At 43.4% G+C, this 19490-nt stretch overlaps 1 protein-coding gene across 1 annotated transcript; it reads right to left on the bottom strand.

Annotated features, from left to right (window-relative positions):
- Positions 1-790: 790 nt before the first annotated feature.
- Positions 791-19093, bottom strand: LOC147087777 (leukocyte immunoglobulin-like receptor subfamily B member 2). Its single transcript, XM_085977966.1, has 5 exons — positions 18754-19093; positions 10423-10716; positions 8561-8851; positions 6551-6847; positions 791-1261 (listed from the first exon to the last, which is right to left on the bottom strand). The coding sequence occupies exons 1-5, from the start codon at positions 19049-19051 to the stop codon at positions 1203-1205; spliced, it is 1239 nt and encodes a 412-aa protein (XP_085834092.1). The 5' UTR covers positions 19052-19093; the 3' UTR covers positions 791-1202.
- Between the last annotated feature and the right edge of the window lie 397 nt (positions 19094-19490).

The raw sequence follows: 19490 nt of genomic DNA on the forward strand, positions 1-19490 counted from the left end.
CAGAATTCCTTCCCAGGAAGGAGGTCACTGAGCTTCTGAACTAAAGGTGACGCTTTACCGTTGCAGATAGAGCATCTTTCATTAGCTGCTAATGGCGTGAGATAATCACCTAATTCAGGATCTGCTTCTGATTGTGTGGGTGCTAGCGTTCACAACTGGGCTTTAGTTGATTGTCATGAGAGTTGTTTGATTGTGGTACCAATATAACTTCTCGAGATCAGAAGTTACTGTTGGGGAACAAATGTACTTTGATCAGCCATGATCTTATTAAATGGTCGAGCAGGCTCGAAGGGCCGAGTAGCCTACTCCTGCTCCAATTGCTTTTAACTTATGTTATGAATATATTTTGCTAATCGCCGCACCTCAACACCTCTACATCTGCTGTAATCTCTTTAAACATGGGTCTGCACAAACTGGTGCAGACAATTGTTTGAACTGGTTATTGCATTGCCATTGGTCAGTTAGTTTAAGGTTTAGCGTGTCTGTGTAGTTTGACTTAGCGACACCTCCAGTTGCTATTTTATTGCTGAAATAGTTGAACAAATGTCAGAACTGTTAAGCATTCACTGCAGATGAAGAGAGCTTATATTCATATCAATAATAAATAATACATATTACATCCTTCGTGAATTTAGCACAGATTCATTTCACAAACTTTTATAGCTAAAGCACACAGCGAGCTGTCTCTCTCTATTTATTTATCTCTCTATGTAACAGTCACTCTGTGTATGCAAGAACAACTATCATATAATTCACCGATTAGCTTTGGCCAACTCAAATTTATCTTGTAAAATTTACAAGTGAAGATGAGTTACAATTTGAAAGAAGTGATACTCAAATAAATCTTAAATACAGGCTCGGTTCCACGAACTCTAGGGACAGGGCAAACGTCTCCAAACTCGAGAAGCAATATCACATCCATAAGACAGGTAGACGACAACAATTAAACTGCATTTGATTAATTCCAAAAGTTAATGGTTTAAAAGCTTATGTTATCATTATGGATGTGCATCATAAGAGAGAATGATTCGCTTTGTCTATCTATCACACACACACACCACAAAAACCATTGATAGAAAGAGATATGGACATTTCTTGTACACACGATTGAATTCAAAATCAAGTGTTTCCGATTCGGTGTACTGTCAAACTCTGCTCCGGAAATAATGTCACTTGTATATGGCATCTTAAATATCATCTGTTTACACAGCAGTCTCTTCGCCGCCTCTTTCGACAGAATGTATTACTGCAGTAACATCATCTACCAGAAGATAAAGGAAATGGGTATCATCAAGGCTGCTCAACCAAGTGATGGACTGTCATTGATATCGTCATGAGACGAATCGGCCATATAATTACATGTTATTCAGGCGCAAACCTCCGGTTCACAGAACGTATTTGCAGTTCACATGATTTTCGCTTGGTCATTTGTGTAAACATTTGCTGCGGCAAATTAACATGTCAACATTTCCAATTCAATTTTGCGATATCAGCTGTCATGAGAAAATTAGAGTTGCTAGCCATGAGTTGGCGCTCTGTCATAAATTCTAAATTGCCTCTCCCGACGTTTTTCATAAATTTGCTAACCAACTTATGTTCAACAAGTGATTAAGGGCAACGCCAATAAACATTTACTACCATTATTAAAACATTTTTGTCTGTGCGTGCATTTCCTGTACAACTTACGGCAATAATGATTTCTGGGCATCCGCTTAGAACATAATAACATAAGAAATAGGAGCACGAGTCGGCCATTTGTCCCCTTGAGTCTGCTCCACAATTCATTAAGATCATGGCTGATCTGGTCTTGGCTTCAACTCCAATTCCTAGCCCGCTCCCCATAACCCCTGACTCCCTTTTCATTGAAAAATATGTCTATCTCCAGCTTAAACATATTCAATGACCCAGCCTCTACAGCTCTCTGGGGTAGAGAATTCCAAAGATTCACGACCCTCTGAGAGAAGAAATTGCTCCTCATCTCCATTTTAACTAGGTGACATCTTATTCTGAAACTATGCCCCCTAGTTCTAGATTGCCCCACGATGGAAAACATCCTCTCTGCATCTACCCTGTCAAGCCCCCTCAGAATCATCTACCTTTCAATAAGATCACCTCTCATTCTTCTAAACTCCAATGAGGACAGGCACAACCTAGTGATCCTTCTCTGAACTGCCTCCAGTGCAATTTTATCCCTCCTTAAATAAGGAGACCAAAATTGTACGCAGTACTCCAGGCGTGCTCTCAGCAACGCCCTGTACAGTTGTAGCTAGACATCCCTCCTTTTATACTCCACCCCCTTGCAATAAAGGCCAACATTCCATTAGCCTTCCTAATTATTGCTGTACCTGCATGGTAACTTTTTGTGTTTCATGTACAAGAACACCAGATCCCTCTGTAACATAGCATTTTGTAGACTCTCTCCATTTGAATAATGTTTTTTTAATTTTTCTTGAAAAAGTGTATAACCTCACATTTTCCCACATTATACTTCATCTGCCAAATATTGGCCCAATCACTTAACCTATCTATAGCCCTTTGCAGGTTATTTGTATCCTCTTCACAGCTTGCTTTCCCACCTATCACTGGATCATCGGCAAATTTGGCTAAATTACACTCGTCCCTTCTTCCAAGTCATTATTATAGATTGTTTACAGCTGATGCCCCAGCACTGATCCCTGTGGCACTCAACATGGTAGAGTTTGACAAACTGATAATGACCCATTTATCCCGACTCGCTGTTTCCTACTGTTTAGCCAATCCTTGATGCATGCTAATATATTACCCCAACCTCATGAGGTCTTATCTTGTACAGTAACCTTTTAAGAGGCACCTTATCGAATGCCTTCTTGGAATATAATTACACTGCATCTACTGGTTCCACTCTCAGATACACTTTCTACTCCTTGCTACCCTTACCAGAGTCAGTTAGTATTTGATTGGATAATAATGGATTGACTCCATCGATAATAGTTTATTGCAAAATGTTGTCAAATCTCTGTATTAGGAGAAAGGGATGATCATCACCGTAACAATGAATGTGTCTGTGTTGAGTCTGTTTGCGCGACGAAGATGTTATTACCTTTTAAACAGTGCATTGTGAATAACTGGTGTTCCAAATATTCAACAGGGTTGAAATGAGTTTAGCATAATTTTGCAAATAGATGTAACAGGAAGCATAGAACATTCTGATTGGTGGCAATGGGGCTGAAGTGTAAGCTCTCAAAGTTCTCTCATAGCTTGCTATTAAAACTGGTAAATATCAATAAACTGAAGGATATTTTGATATAGATATAATTGGTGTAGACAATTTAACGGAAAATGCAAATGACCAATCTGAAAGCGTTTATTTTGCTAGTTATTTACAACTCCACCACTTTTTGTTAAGTTCCCGCCAACCGTCACCACCTTGTTGTCTTTATCGACACTTTTCTTGCACTGTCAAAGAGTGAGTAAATAAACTGCACATTTTTGTCGAAGAGGAATATTATAAGGCCCTTCAGTTTCCACATTGCAACAAACTTTAGTAGTAGTGTGGACATTTAATAACGTTAAAGTTAATACTTATTTACAGCACGGTGTGAAAAGCAAAATCTCTTCCTTTCTGACTTTATTCTGGAACGAAATATTGCGGGGAATCAGCAATCCTTTACACGTACCGTCACGATGTTTCTTTGCATTTATCGGTTTGCACTCGATTCTCAGTATAATCAGAGTCCAACACAGGATAAATGCGGCGAGGCACAAACAAATTGGGATTGAATAAGATGTTAAAGAAGATCCTAGAAGATTATAGAAAGAGAGAATGATAATGGGAAATTCTCCCGTTTCCACTGCAAACACAACTACAGGGTCACTCTGTAATCCTTTCTAACCTTTGATTGGCAAGTACGGAACAATCATGATATTCTCATTCAGCATTAATGATCAGGGACAGAATCACACTGGGATGAATGTAATCGCCCTACGTTTCTCTGTGTTATTCACCCTACCTAAACTTGAGCTCATCCAAAACTCCGCTACCCATATCCTAACTCACCCCTGTGCTCGCTGATTCCCATTTGCTCCCGTTCCGACAAAGCCCTAATTTTCAAACGCACATTCCTGGTTTCAAATCATTCCATGGCTCTCACCCCCTTCCTATCTCTGCAACCTCCACCAGCCCTACAATTCTCATCGTACTCTTCAAATCACTCCATGGACCTCTCGCCCTCCATATCTCTGTTACCTCCTCCAGCCCTACAATTCTCATTTTCGTCTTGAAATCCCTCCATGGACCTCGCCCCTCTCTCTCTCTCTCTGTAACCTCCTCCAGCCCTAAAATTCACATTCTCATCTTGAAATCTCTGCATGGACATTGCCCCCTCCCCATCTCTGTAACCCTCTCCAGCCGTAAAATTCTCACTCTCCAGTTTAAATCGCTCCAAGGCCCTCGCCCCCTCCTTATCCATGTAAACTCCTCCAGACCTACAATTCTCATTCTCGTCTTCAAATCCCTCCATGGACCTCGCATCACCCTATCTCTGTAACCTGCTCCTTCTTCCCTCCATCCATCCGATATCTGGGCCCGCCTCCAATTCTGACGTCATTTGCATCTTTGATTTTATTCGCTGCACCATTGGGGGCCGTGCCTTCAGCAGCCTGTACCCTAAGCTTTGGAATTCCCTCAGTAATCCTCTCTAACTCTCTACCACTCTTTCCTCATTTTCAGACGCTGTTTAAAACCTACCTATTTGACCAGACTGTTGGCCATCTGCCGACGTTCTCCTTATGTGGCTAAATGTTCTTCTGAAGCGCCTTGGTACGTGTTACTAGTTAAAGGCACCATATCAATACAAGTTGTTGTTGTTGAAGTCCCTGTAGGTATCTAAATTACTGGATTCTGCCTATTTGTACCGGCAATAGCTGCTGCCGATTAAGATTGATTACTTCATTACTTGGTTGATTTAATCAATTGTTAAAATCAAGTATATGACCATGTCCAGGGTGAAAGACTTTTGAACCAGGTTGGAGGATATTTCCAGCAGAACAACATCACTGGCATGCATTAGGCAGAAGAGTAATCATGGGATGAGGAAAGTTATATTCCCAAAAATGCTAGTTTATTTAAGTTGATTCCTACATCTAATGAACAGGAATCTCATGTGGAATACAATATCGAAAGAGCGGAATGTTGTGTGCGTTTATGTCTCAGTGTTTGTATGTGAGTTTATGTGTGTGTGAGTGAGTTTGTGTGTGTGTGTGTTTATATATGTTTGCGTGTGTGTCTTTTTGTGAGTGTGTGCTTGTGAGTGAGTGTTATTGTGTGTGAGTGTGTGTATGTGTGTATGAGTGTGTGTGTGAGTGTTTTTGTGTATGTTTGTGTGTGTGTGTATGTGTGTGCGTGTATATTTGTGTGTATGCGTGATGTCTGTTTATGATTGTATTGTGTGTGCTTGTGTGTGTGAGTATGTGAGTGAGAGTTTGTCTGAGTGTGTGTGACTTTCTGAGTGTTTCTGAGTGTCTGTGTTAGAATGTGTGTGGGTTTGTGTGAATCTGAGTGTGTGTGAGTGAATGTGTGTGTATTTTGTGTGTGTGTGTGTGTGTGTGTGTGTGAGTGTGTGTGTGAGTGTATGGTTGCGTGTGGGTTTGAGTGTGTGTGTAAGTGTGTGTGTATGAGTGAGGGTGTGTGTATGTTGTGTGTGAGTGTGTTTGAGTGGGAATGTGTGTGTGAGAGTGAGTTACGTGTGAGTTTGCCCGTCCCTCTCTGTCTGTAATGCGAATAAACTGATCATTACAAGGGAAGGCAGAGCCGTGCATTATTTACCATTACATTGTGGATACTACGTGGTAGTTTGTGGATAGGATTGAAACATGCATAGGAGGAATCTAATGGTAACTGCTAAATTAATTGCATTTTTGTTAGAGGGTTCTGAGTTTGGGATAATTTTGTGCAAATAGCGAGAGTGAGGATCATCTCAAATTGAGCGTTTACCTGGTGGTAATATTAAACTTGTAAAATAGCTGTAACATCTTCATCAATGTTTCCTGTGTTAACTGGATAACTGTTATGCTGTTTTTCAGCGAAATATTCCAAGAGAAATTGTAACAACAACTACCAAATTAAATGCAGAAACAATTTCCTTAAAGTCTCGTATGTCTGATTTTTGCACAGTGGTTCTGGGCAAGGGTGGTTCACTTCCAAATACATTTAACGGCAATTAAATATGTGCCCCTCTCAAGCACATTAGGAAGAAGCTTCAAATCTATAGGACAAGCATCAGCCTGGTGTGTTACTGGGAAAATCGCAATGACAGGATGAGAAAAATTCTTTCAATTCTGCAACTCATCATATCATTGGATACTTCTAAAGTTAATGGCAACATAGTCATGTATGACTGATTGATTCACTAATTGCTTCATTGATCCATTGCATTCCTAACTATTTTAATCATACATTAGTCATTCATTCAGTGATAAATTCATTTATTTCTTCTGCAATCAACAAATAAAACAACTGATTCAGCCTAAATGGAAAAGAAATAAACAGAGTGAATATGTGAATCTCACTGACCTCTTACAGTTATAAGTACCGGGTCACTCAGAGCCGATGTTAGCTGTCTCCCCTCCACACTCCCCTCATACAGGCAGCTGAAATTTCCTCCTTCGGCATGATCTATATTATTGATAGTGAAAGTGACAGAATTGCTCCCTATAGCCGCAGGCTGGACACCTGAGTAATTATTTTTTCCGTGCCTGTATAAGTAAAATGTAAAGTCAGGAATGTCCCAGGCGATTGTACAGATAAAGATAACATTTCCACCATTCACAGCAACACTGGAGTCCACTGATATATTTGGTTTGGGTAGACCTGTATTTCAAAAGGAACAAGTATTAACAATCGATTCACAATGTAATACAGACTTACTTTCTGGATCCAAAATATTAATGGTCTGGACTTGTGTATACAGTGTATAATTTCAATGTTTGCAGGTCACACAAACTCGTAAAGATAGATAGATGTGAGAATGATAAAAAAACACATGAGCTGGGCATAGTCAGGGTTTTGAAATGGGGAGAATCATTGCAGACTAAATTTAACACAGAGAAATATGAAGTGAAGATTTTTGGTAGGAAACATGAGGAGAGACAATATAACCTACAAGGTATAATATTAATTGGGATGGAGGAAGCGAGAAACCTATTGTCTATGTAAACAATCTTTGAAGGTAGCGATAATGATTGAGAAGTCTGTTGAAATGCTCTATCAATAGAGGAACAGAATGCAAAAGTAAGGACGTTGTGATAATCCTTTCTACCTCAATGGTTAAATCCCAGCCGGAGTATTGTGTCTAATTCGGGGCATCACATATTGGGAAGGATTCCAAAGCTAAGGCAAAGGGACTGATTGGACAGCTCTTTCAGAGCAGACACAAGCACGATGGACCGAATGGCCTCCTTCTGTGCCCTGCGATTCTGTGATTAATGGTGTCGCTGACAGTAAAGCGTCAGCCTGTGTGTTCAGGTTCAATGGTAAAAGACCTGAGCTGAGCGCAGACACACTTTCTGTGAATATTAAGCAATGGTATGTTTAAAAATGGATGGTTTCTGTATATACTAAGAGAGTTGAATATACATATTCAAAATCTCTGCTCCCTTTCACTCAGCAGCTATTGTGACCGTCAATTCTAACCACTTGCTATTGACGGAGGATCTATATTGGCATTGCTACCGCTCTCCGTGGTTTGTGGTGTTAACCAAATCGTTCAGACAGGTCAGACATGTTGGGGTGAAATTGGAAATCTGGAACATAGATAGTGCAATAATACCCCACAGCCTGCAGAAAATGGTTAGGCATGTGGAGTATTCTGCACAGTTCTGGTCTCCATATTATTAAAATGTTAGAGAGGCAAAGGAGAAAGTGCAAAAAATGATTTTCAAGGATGACCAAAAAGTCAGAGTTTAAAACTATCAGTAAATGCTGAACAGACTGTGGAACTTTTCACTGGAAAACAGAAGGCTGAGAGATGACCTGATGGAGATCTTTAAGATTATGAAAGGATTTGATAGGCTAGACTTAGTGAAAATGTTTCCACTTGTGTGGGAGTCCCAATCTGGGGGCCTTGAATATCAGATAGTCACTAGTAAATCCCAGATAGTGGCGAGAGTATGGATATCGCTTCCACTTGGAGTGGTTGAGGTGAATAATTCGGATACATCTAGGAGTCACTCGATACACACATGAGGGTGAAAGGACTGGAATAATATATAGATAGGATGAGATGAATTAGTGTGGTAGCAAGCTCGTGTGGAGCTTAAGTACCGGCTTACACCAGCTGGGCCAAATGGTCTGTTCCTGTGTGGTAAATTCTATGTCATAATATGTAATGTAACAATGCTCCATTTCCACAACAGTAAATGCCGAATGTTTACCCCATTTTTCAAAGACACTATTAATAACGGAGCGCAGGGAGCCTCTATGTGAAATATATAAACAATTATCATTTAAACTGCTTCGAATTTTTAGTAAAATACCAATACCGTTGATTAGAAGTATTAACAATCGTTATTCCTCTTCACTGACCTGCTATAGTGACCGTCACTGCGTCACTGATCTGGGACCATAACCACCTGCTATTGACAGAGATTCTATATAGGCATCGGTACCGCCCTGCTTGGTTTGTCCCGTTAACCAAGAATGTTCCAATATTGTCCTTTGTGACGATTTGAGAAGTGTTCAGCCGTTGGTTTTCTTTGTAAAAGTAGATTTGACCATGATTCTCTCTGTCTACCGTGCAGGTAATGGTGACCATCTCTCCCTCTGAGTACACCCCAGCCGGTTGATCAAGTGATATCACTGGCGGTGTTAACGGTTCTGTGGTAAAATAAATGGAAAGAACAACAGAAATGGATTTCTGCATTATCTTGTGCCATGAAAGAGTGGTAACTCAGTAACGATTGTAACATATTAATGGGGAATGTTTGCATCGGCGACTGAGATTCTACAAAAGTGGAATTGATGGTTTCAAACAGAATTGGACAGAAAATAAACCAGCTGGGGGTCTAGTCCCAAAACCTTGGCTTATCACTGAAATTTCCTTCCGTGGTATCTGGAGAAGGGGATGGCGTTGGTTTGAAATTAACATTTCTGCTAATTTATTCCAGCCATAACTTGGGCTCTAGGATGTGGGCGTCGCTGGCAAGGCCGGAATTTAGTGCCCAACCCCAGTTGCCATTAAGAGGATGGCGGTCGGCCGTCTTTTTGAACCCACTTTTGCTCCCACAATGCTGTTCGCTACAGACTTCCAGGGATTTGACCGAGCGATGATGAAGGAACACGAAATATATTTCCAAGTCAGGAAGGTGTGTGGCTTTGAGTGGAACTGGGAGTTGATGCTGTTCCCATGCAACTACTGTCAAAATCTTTTATGATGGTGGAGGTCACGGGTTTGTGAGGTGTAGTCGAAATGCAATCCAATGACAGGTATGGAAATGTAGATAATGAAAATATTTCACATATCAGGATGATATTGAAAATCTCGTTCCGCAGTTTCGGTTATCTGACTGAGAATCTTTAATCTGACAAGGCCAACCAGTCTGGTGGTGCCTTTTGAGGTGAATATACACACAGTGGAGTTAAAATTATGTAAGAATGATGCCATTTGACATTAAACATTTCCCTGTGGTAGATGCAGAGATTTAGGGAGTAAAGCTAGAAATCAGGGTCATAGATTGTCTGATGACAAGACACAGCCTTCAGTCCCCCTGTCAGAAGGTCAGGAATTCACTTTGCAAAGTTTCAGCTCTCTCAGCTCCATAACACAGCATTCCCTCAGTACTGAGTTACACTGGCGATTGTAATCTGGCACCACATTACACTCCATTCAAGACAATGGAGGGTATCATTGGCGGAGAGTAAAACGGGAAGCAGCTCCCTACCCACTTCTTTCCCTCCTGGAGGATGTGGTTAAAGTTACCCTCCAAGTGTCGCCGCAGGCTGCGAGCTCATGTTTTATCGGTGTTGATTTCACAAAATTCAGATGCAGTTGAGAATAAATTCGTCTTGTACAGTAGCCTAAAACAGACGCCAACCCGCTTTACACATCGCCAGATTTTAGTTTCCATTGCCTTCAATGGAATCAGAATTAAGGCAGGTGTGAAACGGGACGCCGATTCGATTTCGCCCAATCTGCAGTACCGTCAGTGTCGCTTTTCTGCCCCTTATCTCCAGTAATGCCCTTTGCCATTAATGGATTCACAGCGGGTGAATGCAGGGTCCAATATTACATGAATATTATCTAGAGTTGAGAAAGCGCATTCGATTTCCTCCCTCTCTCCTAACATTAAAACACTCATTTTGTTACAGTGATTAGAGCATGATTTTATTCAAAATACCGAGAGCTATGAAAAAAACATATGAAGAATCATCTGATCCCTGTCACCTACCTGCTACAGTGACCATCACAGACTCACTGCGAAGAGATTCCGACCACCTTCCATTGATGGAGGTTTCATATTGGCACTGGTACCGCCCTCCTTGTCCTTTACTGGTAACCGGGAATGTACTAATGTTGTTCTTTGTGACGATTTGATTGGAGTACAGCCTGTGATTATCTTTGTTAAAGTAGAAGGTTTTATCCTGATTATCTCTTGTCATGGTGCAGGTAATGGTGACCGTCTCTCCTTCTACATACACCCCAGTCGGTTGATCAAGAGCTATCTCTGGTGTTGTTAGCGAATCTGTGTTAAAATAAATGGAAAGTACAATGAGAAATAGTTCTGCGGATTTTCATGTACAGTGCAAGGTTGGGAACTCAATGATGATTGTGCGGTGTTGAAATGTAGTTTCACTTTGGATACAGAGATTCCACAAAAGGGGAGATCGGGATTTGATTACAAAGAAGGAAAAACTTGCATTTCTCTAGCTCCTTTTTGACCTCGGAGCATCCCAAAGTGCTTTACCGCCAATTCTTCACTTTTGAAGTGAAGTCGCTGTTGTGATGTAGGAAATTAAATGGCAGAGCCAAGGTACCTAAATCAGCTCGAGTTCTCTTTCCAAAGTCCAGTTTTAAGCCGAAGGTTTTAATCTGGGATACGAGCGGAACAATGAAATGGTTGCTTTGAAATGCCCAGTGCTGCTAGTTATTCCAGGTGAAGATGCGATCAGAAAGAGTGAAATTCTCCATTATACCTGCACTGCGGCCAGTACCTGTGCAAGTATGAAATCTCCGCCAAGGGAAGGCTGTTAGAAACCAGCCTCAGCGAGGCTGTGACGGTCACACATTTCACATAATCGAGCTGTTTTGGTGGGCCTGCAATTATTGTTATCATTACCGTTGTGGTAGTCACTGGCATGGTCGGCAACGACTGTCCATCCGCACTTTCCCCTTCAGGATTGTATGTAACTTGGAGGGCAATTTGGAGGTGATGGTGCTCCCATGCACCTGCTGCCCTTCCCCTTCTCGGTGGGAGAGCTCGCGGGTGTGGGAGGTGCTGCTGAACAATCCTTGGTGAGTTGCTGCAGTGCATCTTGTAAGTGGTGCACACTGCAGCCACTGAGCGCCGGTGGTGGAGTGAATACATTTTTAAGGTTGTAGATGGATGCCAATGAATAGGGCTGCTTTGTCCAGGATGGTGTCAACTTTACTTAGTTGCAGCTGCTCTCATCCCTGCATGTGGAAAGTATTCCATCAACCTCCTGACTTGTGCATGTAGATGGTGGGAAGGCATTGCGGAGTCAGCCGGTGATTTTTTCGTTGTAGAATTCATAGCCTCCGACCTGTTCTAGTAGCCATGGTGTTTATGTGGAGCGACAGTCGGCGGGAATCGCGGGCATGGGCAGTGAGGGGTGAGTATTAAAGGATCCAGAGACCAGGTAAGGCCTCAGTGCGGAGCGAGAGTCGGCGGGAATCGCAGGCTGAGCGGTGAGCGGTGAGTATAAAAGGCTCCAGAGACCAGGTAAGGCCTCAGTGCAGAGCGAAAGTCGGCGGGAATCGCGGGCTGAGCGGTGAGCGTTGAGTTAAAAAGACTGCAGAGCAAGGTAAGGCTTCAGTGCGGAGCGAGAGTCGGCGGGATCGCGGGCTGAGCGGTGAGCGGTGATTATAAAAGGCTCCAGAGACCAGGTAAGGCCCCAGTGCAGAGTGCGAGTCGGCGGGATCGCGGGCTGAGTGGTGAGCGGTGATTATAAAAGGCTCCAGAGACCAGGTAAGGCCTCAGTGCAGAGTGCGAGTCGGCGGGATCGTGGGCTGAGCGGTGAGCGGTGATTATAAAAGGCTCCAGAGACCAGGTAAGACATCAGTGCAGAGCGCAAGTCGGCGGGATCGTGGGCTGAGTGGAGAGTGGTGAGTATAAAAGCCTCCAGAGAGCAGGTAAGGCGTACCAGTCTCCAATCTCGGAACTCAGGGGTAAGGAGAGAAGTAAAAAGAAATCGATGTATGACGTCACCAGAAAGCAGGTAAGTGATTGGTTGGTGAGTATTTCTCTCTTTTTAAACCGTAATTCTGTGGGTTATAGTCTCTAAAGTCCCTGTGGTGTAGCGGGGACTGTTTATAAACAAGGGCCCTTAAATATATCAGTTAGCTGTAAGGTAACTTCAATTCTGCGGCTTATATTTTCTAGGGTCTCTGTGGTGTAGGATGGACTTCTGCCATACAAGCGCCCTAGAGTATATATTTAATTGGTTGTATTGAATTAATTTAATTTAATTAAAGGGTTAGTCATGCCAGGACAGCCCAGCCCCATGTTATGCTCCACCTGTGCTATGTGGGAATACAGGGACACTGCCGGTGTCCCTGACGACCATGTGTGCCGGAAATGTATCCAGCTGCAGCTTCTAGCAGACCGCATTGAGGCGCTGGAGCTGCAGATGGATGAGTTTTGGAGCATTCGCGATGCTGAGAGGGTCGTGGATAACACGTTTGGTGAGTTGGTCACACCGCAGGTAAGGGCTGCACAGGCAGAAGGGAAATGGGTGACCATCAGGCGGAGCAGTAGAAGCAGGCAGGTAGTGCAGGGGACCCCTGTGGCCATTCCCCTCTCAAACAGGTATACCGATTTGGATACTGTTAAGGGGGATGACTTACCAGGGGAAGGCAGCAGCAGCCAACTTCCTGGCACTGGGGTGCATCTGCTGCACAGGAAGGGAGGAAAAAGTGTGGGAGCGCAATAGTGGTAGTGGATTCTATCGTAAGGGGAACAGATAGGCGTTTCTGTGGCCATAGACATGACTCCAGGATGGTTTGTTGCCTCCCTGGTGCCAGGGTCAAGGGTGTCACTGAACGGCTGCAGGGCATTCTGAAGGGGGAGGGTAAACAGTCAGTGGTCGTGGTTCACATTGGGACCAACGACATGGGTAGGAAGAGGGATGAGGTCCTGCAGCAAGAATTTAGGGAGCTACGTAGCAGATTAAAGAGCAGGACCTTAAAGGTTGTAATCTCTAGATTACTCCCGGTGCCACGTGCTAGTGATTATAGGAATAGGAGGAAAGAGCTAATATGTAATGGCACAAGGGAGTAGTGCAAGACTGGATGGCATTTATTTTAATGCAAGGAGTCTTGCGAATAAGGTGGATGAACTGAAGTTGTTGATGAACACATGGGAGTATGATATTGTTGCTCACAGAGGCATGGTTGCGGGAGGGGCAAGACTGGCAGCTCAATATTCCGAGGTATAGAATCTTCAGGCGAGACAGAGGGGGGGGGTAAAAGAGGAGGGGGTGCTGCAATATTTATTATGGTGTCAATTACTGCTGTAAGGAGGTATGATATATTAACAGGTTCCTCTAATGAGGCCATATGGGTAGAACTTCAAAACAAAAAGGGGGCAAGCACTTTCCTGGGAGAGTATTATAGGCCCCCAAACAGTCAGGGGGAGATAGAGGAACAGATATGTAGGCAAATCTCAGAGAAATGTGCAAATAATAGGGTAATAATAGTGGGGGATTTCAACTTCCCCAATATTAACTGGGATAGTCAGTGTGTGAAAGACTTAGAGGGTGCAGAATTCTTAAAGTGCATCCAGGAGAGCTTTTTGAGCCAGTATGTAGAAAGTCCTACAAGAGAGTGGGCGGTACTGGACCTAATTCTAGGGAATGTGCCCGGGGAAGTGGTAGAAGTGTTAGTGGGTGAGCACTTTGATGACAGTGACGATAATTCGGTGAGATAAAAGGTAGCCATGGAAAAGGACAGAGATGGATCGGAAATAAATGTTCTAAATTGGGGAAGGCCGATTTTAATAAGATAAGGCAGGATCAGCTATTTGTAGGAAAATCCACATCGGAGCAATGGGAGCCTTTCAGAAAGGAAATTGAGAGAGTACAATGGCAACATGTTCCCGTAAAGGTCAAGGGTTGGACCAAGAAGCCCAGGGAACATTGGATGTCAAGGGAAATACGAGAATGGATTAGGGAAAAAAGGGGGTCTTTGGAAGATACAAAGGACTAAAGACAGAGGAAGCCCTAGAGGAGTATATAAAGTGCAGGGGGATATTAAAAAGAAATTAGGAGAGCGAGGAGGTATCATTAAATAACACTGGTGAGCAAAATAAAGGAAAATCCTAAGGTGTTTAATAAGTATATTAAGGGCAAGAGGATAATTAGGGAAAGAGGAGGGCCCATTATGGACCAAAGTGGTAATCTGTGTGTGGAGCCAGAAGATGTGGATGGGGTTTCAAATGAATTTTTTGCATCTGTGTTCAATATGGAGGAGGACGATTAAGATGTAGAAATCGGGCAGGGGGACTATGATATACTTCAACATATTAGCATCGAGAGGGAGGATGTACTAGCGGTTTTAGTAGGCTTAAAAGTAGATATATCCCCAGGCCCGGACGAGATGTATCCCAGGCTGGTGTGTGAGGCAAAGGAGGAGAATGCAGTGGCTCTGACAGAAATCTTCAGAACCTCTCTGGCCACAGGGGATGTGCCAGAAGACTGGAGAACTGCTAACGTAGTACCATTATTCAAGAAGGGCAGTAGGGATAAACCAGGGAATTAGAGGCCAGTGAGCCTAACATCAGTGGTAGGGAAATTATTGGAAAAATATCTGAGGGACAGAATTAGTCTCCACTTGGAGAGGCAAGGATTAATCAGCGATACTAACCATGGCTTTGTCAAGGGAAGATCATGTCGGACCAATTTGATTGAATTTTTCGAGGGGGTGACTAGGTGTGTGGATGAGGGTAGTGCAGTGGATGTGGTATACATGGATTTCAGTAAGGCTTTCGATAAAGTCCCGCATAGCAGACTGGTCACGAAGGTAAGAGCCCATGGGATCCAGGGTGCCTTGGCAAATTGGATCCAAAACTGGCTTAGTGGCAGAAGGCAGAGTGTGATGGTCGAAGGTTATTTTGTGACTGGAAGCCTCTGTCCAGTGGGGTACCACAGGGATCGGTGCTGGGTCCGTTGTTGTTTGTGGTCTACATTAATGATTTGGATGTGAATGTAAAAGGTATGATCAGTAAGTTCGCAGATGAAACGAAAATTGGTGGGGTGGTAAATAGCAAGGAGGGTAGCCTCAGTCTGCAGGACGATATAGATGGGTTTGTTAGATGGGCGGAACAGTGAGGTGATGCATTTTGGAGGGACTAACAAGGCAAGGGAATAAACAATGAATGGTAAGTCCCTAGGAAAGACAGAGGATCTGAGGGACCTTGGTGTGCATGTCCGTAGATCCCTGAAGGCAGCACAACATGTGGATAAGTTAGTTGAAAATGCATATCGGTACTTGCCTTCATTAGCCGAGGCATAGAATATAAGAGCCGGGAGGTTATGATGGAGCTGTACAAAACGCTGGTTAGGCCACAGCTGGAATACTGTCCGCAGTTCTGGTCGCCACACTTTAGGAAGGATGTGACTGCATTGGAGAGGGAGCAGAGGAGATTCACAAGGATGTTACCTGGGCTGGAGCGCTTCAGCTATGAGGAAAGACTGGACAGGCTGGAGTGGTTTTCCTTGGAGCAGAGAAGGCTTAGGGGGGACCTGATTGAGGTGTACAAAATTATGAGGGGCATAGATAGGGTAGATAGAAAGGAACTCTTTCCCTTGATATAGGGGTCAATAACAAGAGGGCATAGATTCAAGGAAAGGGGCAGGAGGTTTAGAGGGGATTTGAGGAAGAACTATTTCACCCAGAGGGTGATTGGAATCTGGAACTCACTGCCTGAAAGAGTGGTAGAGGCAGGGACCCTCACTACATGCAAGAAGCATTTGGATGAGCACTTGAAATGCCATAACATACAAGGCTAGGACCAAATGCTTTTGTGAAGGGCTAACAAGGGATTGCAAGGCTGTTCCCACTGGGGTTCTACAGGGCTCAGTACTGGTTCCTTTGCTTTTTGTGGTATATATCAATGATTTGGCATTGAATGTAGGAAGTATGTTTAAGAAGTTTGCAGCTGATACAAAAATTGGCCGTGTGGATGATACTGAAGTAGGAAGCTGTAGACTGCAGGAAGATATCAATGGACTTGTCAGGTGGGCAGAACAGTGGCAAATGGAAATCAATCTGCAGAAGTGTGATGGCCGGTGCGGAAGCGATGTGCCGAAGGGCCTCTTTCTGTGCTGTATAACTCTATGACTCTGTGACTCTAACTTGGAGTTGATCATAGAAGCATAGAAATTTATAGCACAGAGAGGCCCACCTTTCCCGTGCCGGCCAACAAAGAACTATCCACCCTAACCTCACTTTCCATCACTTGGTCCGTTGCCTTGTTGGATATGGCACTTCAAGTGCATATCCAAGTACTTTTTAAAAGTGATGAGGATCTCTGCCTCGACCATCTTTTCAGGCAGTGAGTTCCAGATCCCCAGCACCCTCTGGGTGAAATACATTCTTCTCAAATCCTCTCTAAAACTCCGATCAATTACTTTACCTTAATGTCCGCTGGTTATCGACCCTTCTTCTAAGGGATAATATATTTTTCCTATCCATTCTATCTAGGACCCATACAATTTTATACACCTCAATTGGGTCTCCCTTCAGCCTCCTCTGTTGCAAAGAAAACCACCCCAGACAATTCACTGTTTCCCCAGCTAGGGCAACATCCTCGTAACTCTCCTCTGCACCACCTCTAGTGCAATCACATCCTTCACATAATGTGGTGAACAGAACTGCATGCAATATTCTAGCTGCGGCCTAACTCGTGTTTTATACAGGTCAAGCATAACCTCCCTCCTCTTATATTCTATGCCTTGGCTAATAAAGGAAAGTATGCCATTTGCCTTCTTAACCACCGTATCTGCCTGTCCTGCTACCTTCAGCGATCTGTGGACATGCACCCCATGGTCCCTCTGATCTTCTGCACTTCTGTGTCCTAACGTTTATAGTGAATTCCCTTGCTTTGTTAGCCCTTCACAAATGCACTATGTCACACTTCTGCAGATTGATTTCCATTTGCCACTGTTCTGCCCACCTGACCAGTCCATTGATACCTTCCTGCAGTCTACAGCTTCCTACTTCAGTATCATCCACACGGCCAATTTTTGTATCAGCTGCAAACTTCTTAAACATACTTCCTACATTCAAGGCCAAATCATTGATATATACCACAAAAAGCAAAGGAACCAGTACTGAGCCCTGTAGAACCCCAGTGGGAACAGCCTTGCAATCCCAAAAACACCCTTGGGCCATTATCCTTTGTTTCCTGCCTCTGATGAATTTTGGATCCAACTTGCTACTTTACCTTGGATCCCATGGGATTTTACTTTCTTGACCAGACTGCCATGCGGGACCTTATCAAATGCATTGCTAAAATCCATATTGACTGCATGAAACGCATTAGCCTCATCGACCCTCCTTGTTACCCCCTCAAAAATGTAATCAAGTTAGTCAGACAGGACCTTCCCTTAACAAACCCATGCTGACTGGCACTGATTAATCCGTGTCATTCTAAATGAAGATTTATTCTGTAAGATCAGGTAGTGGTCGCCAAATGTCAACGCACTGTAGTAGGGCAGACAAGGCTAGTATATGTACAAAATTTGCAAGATATGGACTGCCTGGAAGCATAAATGCAAGAAATATCTTCAGGTGGACTCGTTTCAGCACAAAGCCAATATACATGTTAGGGGGGAACTTGGAGTTGATGTTGTTCCCATGCACCTGCTGCCCTTGTCCTTCTGGGTGCTGAAGTTCACGAGTTTGCGAAGTGCTGCCGAAAAGTAATGCATATAGAAATATGGACCCCCACACGGAAATTAGATTAAAATACCACGCATAACAGGATCATTTTGAAAGTCTCGGCACGCAGATTCTTTTCTCTGACAGAGAAACCTGTAATGTGTCAAGGCCAGTCAGTCTGGGGAGCTTCTTGAGGTGATGCTACATTCAGTGGAGTTAAATCCCTGGCGCCGTGCTATACTTGTGGCACTAAACTTTGATAGTTCAAACATATAGGGGATTATTTTTTCTTAGGCGGATCCTTGAAACAAGTCGTCAATATTCGATTTTACTCAAATTAATAAATGGAGAACTTTATCAGGCGGGGCATACAATGGACGGTCGAAACGCTATCGCCCGTTTTGCGCTACCGCCCGTGACCAATTTCACTGCCTTATCTCCAATAATGCCCTTCGCCGGTAACAGATGCACAGCGGGTAAATGCAGGGCCTTGCTTTGCATGAATCTTGTCTAGAGTTGAGCAATAATGTCAAAACACATCCGGTTATCTTCCTCTCTCTTAATATTAAACCATTAATGTTGATACAATGATTAAAACATGATTTTGTAACTTACCAAAAGCTTGAAAAAATATGAAAATCCTCTGCTTCCTGTCGCTCACCTGCTACAATGACCGTCACAGGCTCGCTGCAATGAGATTCTAACCGCCTTCCATTGACGCAGGTTCTATATCGGCACTGGTACCGCCCTCCTTGGTCTTTCCTGGTGAGCGGAAATGATCCAATGTTGTCCTTTGTGACGATTTGCTCGGAGTACAGCCGTTGATTATCTTTGTTAAAATAGAAGGATTTATCGTGATAATCTCTGGTCGTACTGCAGGTAATGGTGACCATTTCTCCTACTACATACACCCCACTCGGTTGATCAAGAGCTGTCACTGGTGTTGTTAGCGGATCCATGGTTAAATTAATAGAAATTACAATGAGAAATGGATCTGCGGATTTAAACAATGCATGGTTGGGAACTCAATGATGATTACGCTGTGTTGAAACGCAGTTTCACATCGGATTCCACAAAAGGGGAGTTTGGATTTCATTACAAAGAAACAAAGAAAGACTTGTATTTCTATAACGCCTTTCATGACCACGGGCCGTCCCAATGCGCTTTACCACCAACTTCCAACTTTTGACGTGTAGTCGCTGTTGTAATGTACGAAATCAGATGGCAGAGCCAAAGAACCTAAAGTAGCACGAGTTCGCTGCCCAAAGTCTGGTTTAGGTCGGAGATTTTACTCTGGGACACGACGGGAACAAGGCAATGGTTGCTTTGATAAACCCAGTGCAGATAATTTAGCCCAGGTGAAGATTCGATCAGAAAGAGTGAAAGGCACCGGCGCCA

The sequence above is a fragment of the Somniosus microcephalus genome, unplaced genomic scaffold (genome assembly GCF_052327205.1).
Source record: "Somniosus microcephalus isolate GS21.2 unplaced genomic scaffold, FLI_Smic_1.0 unresolved_chr5, whole genome shotgun sequence".
NCBI classification, from domain to species: Eukaryota; Metazoa; Chordata; class Chondrichthyes; order Squaliformes; family Somniosidae; genus Somniosus; species Somniosus microcephalus.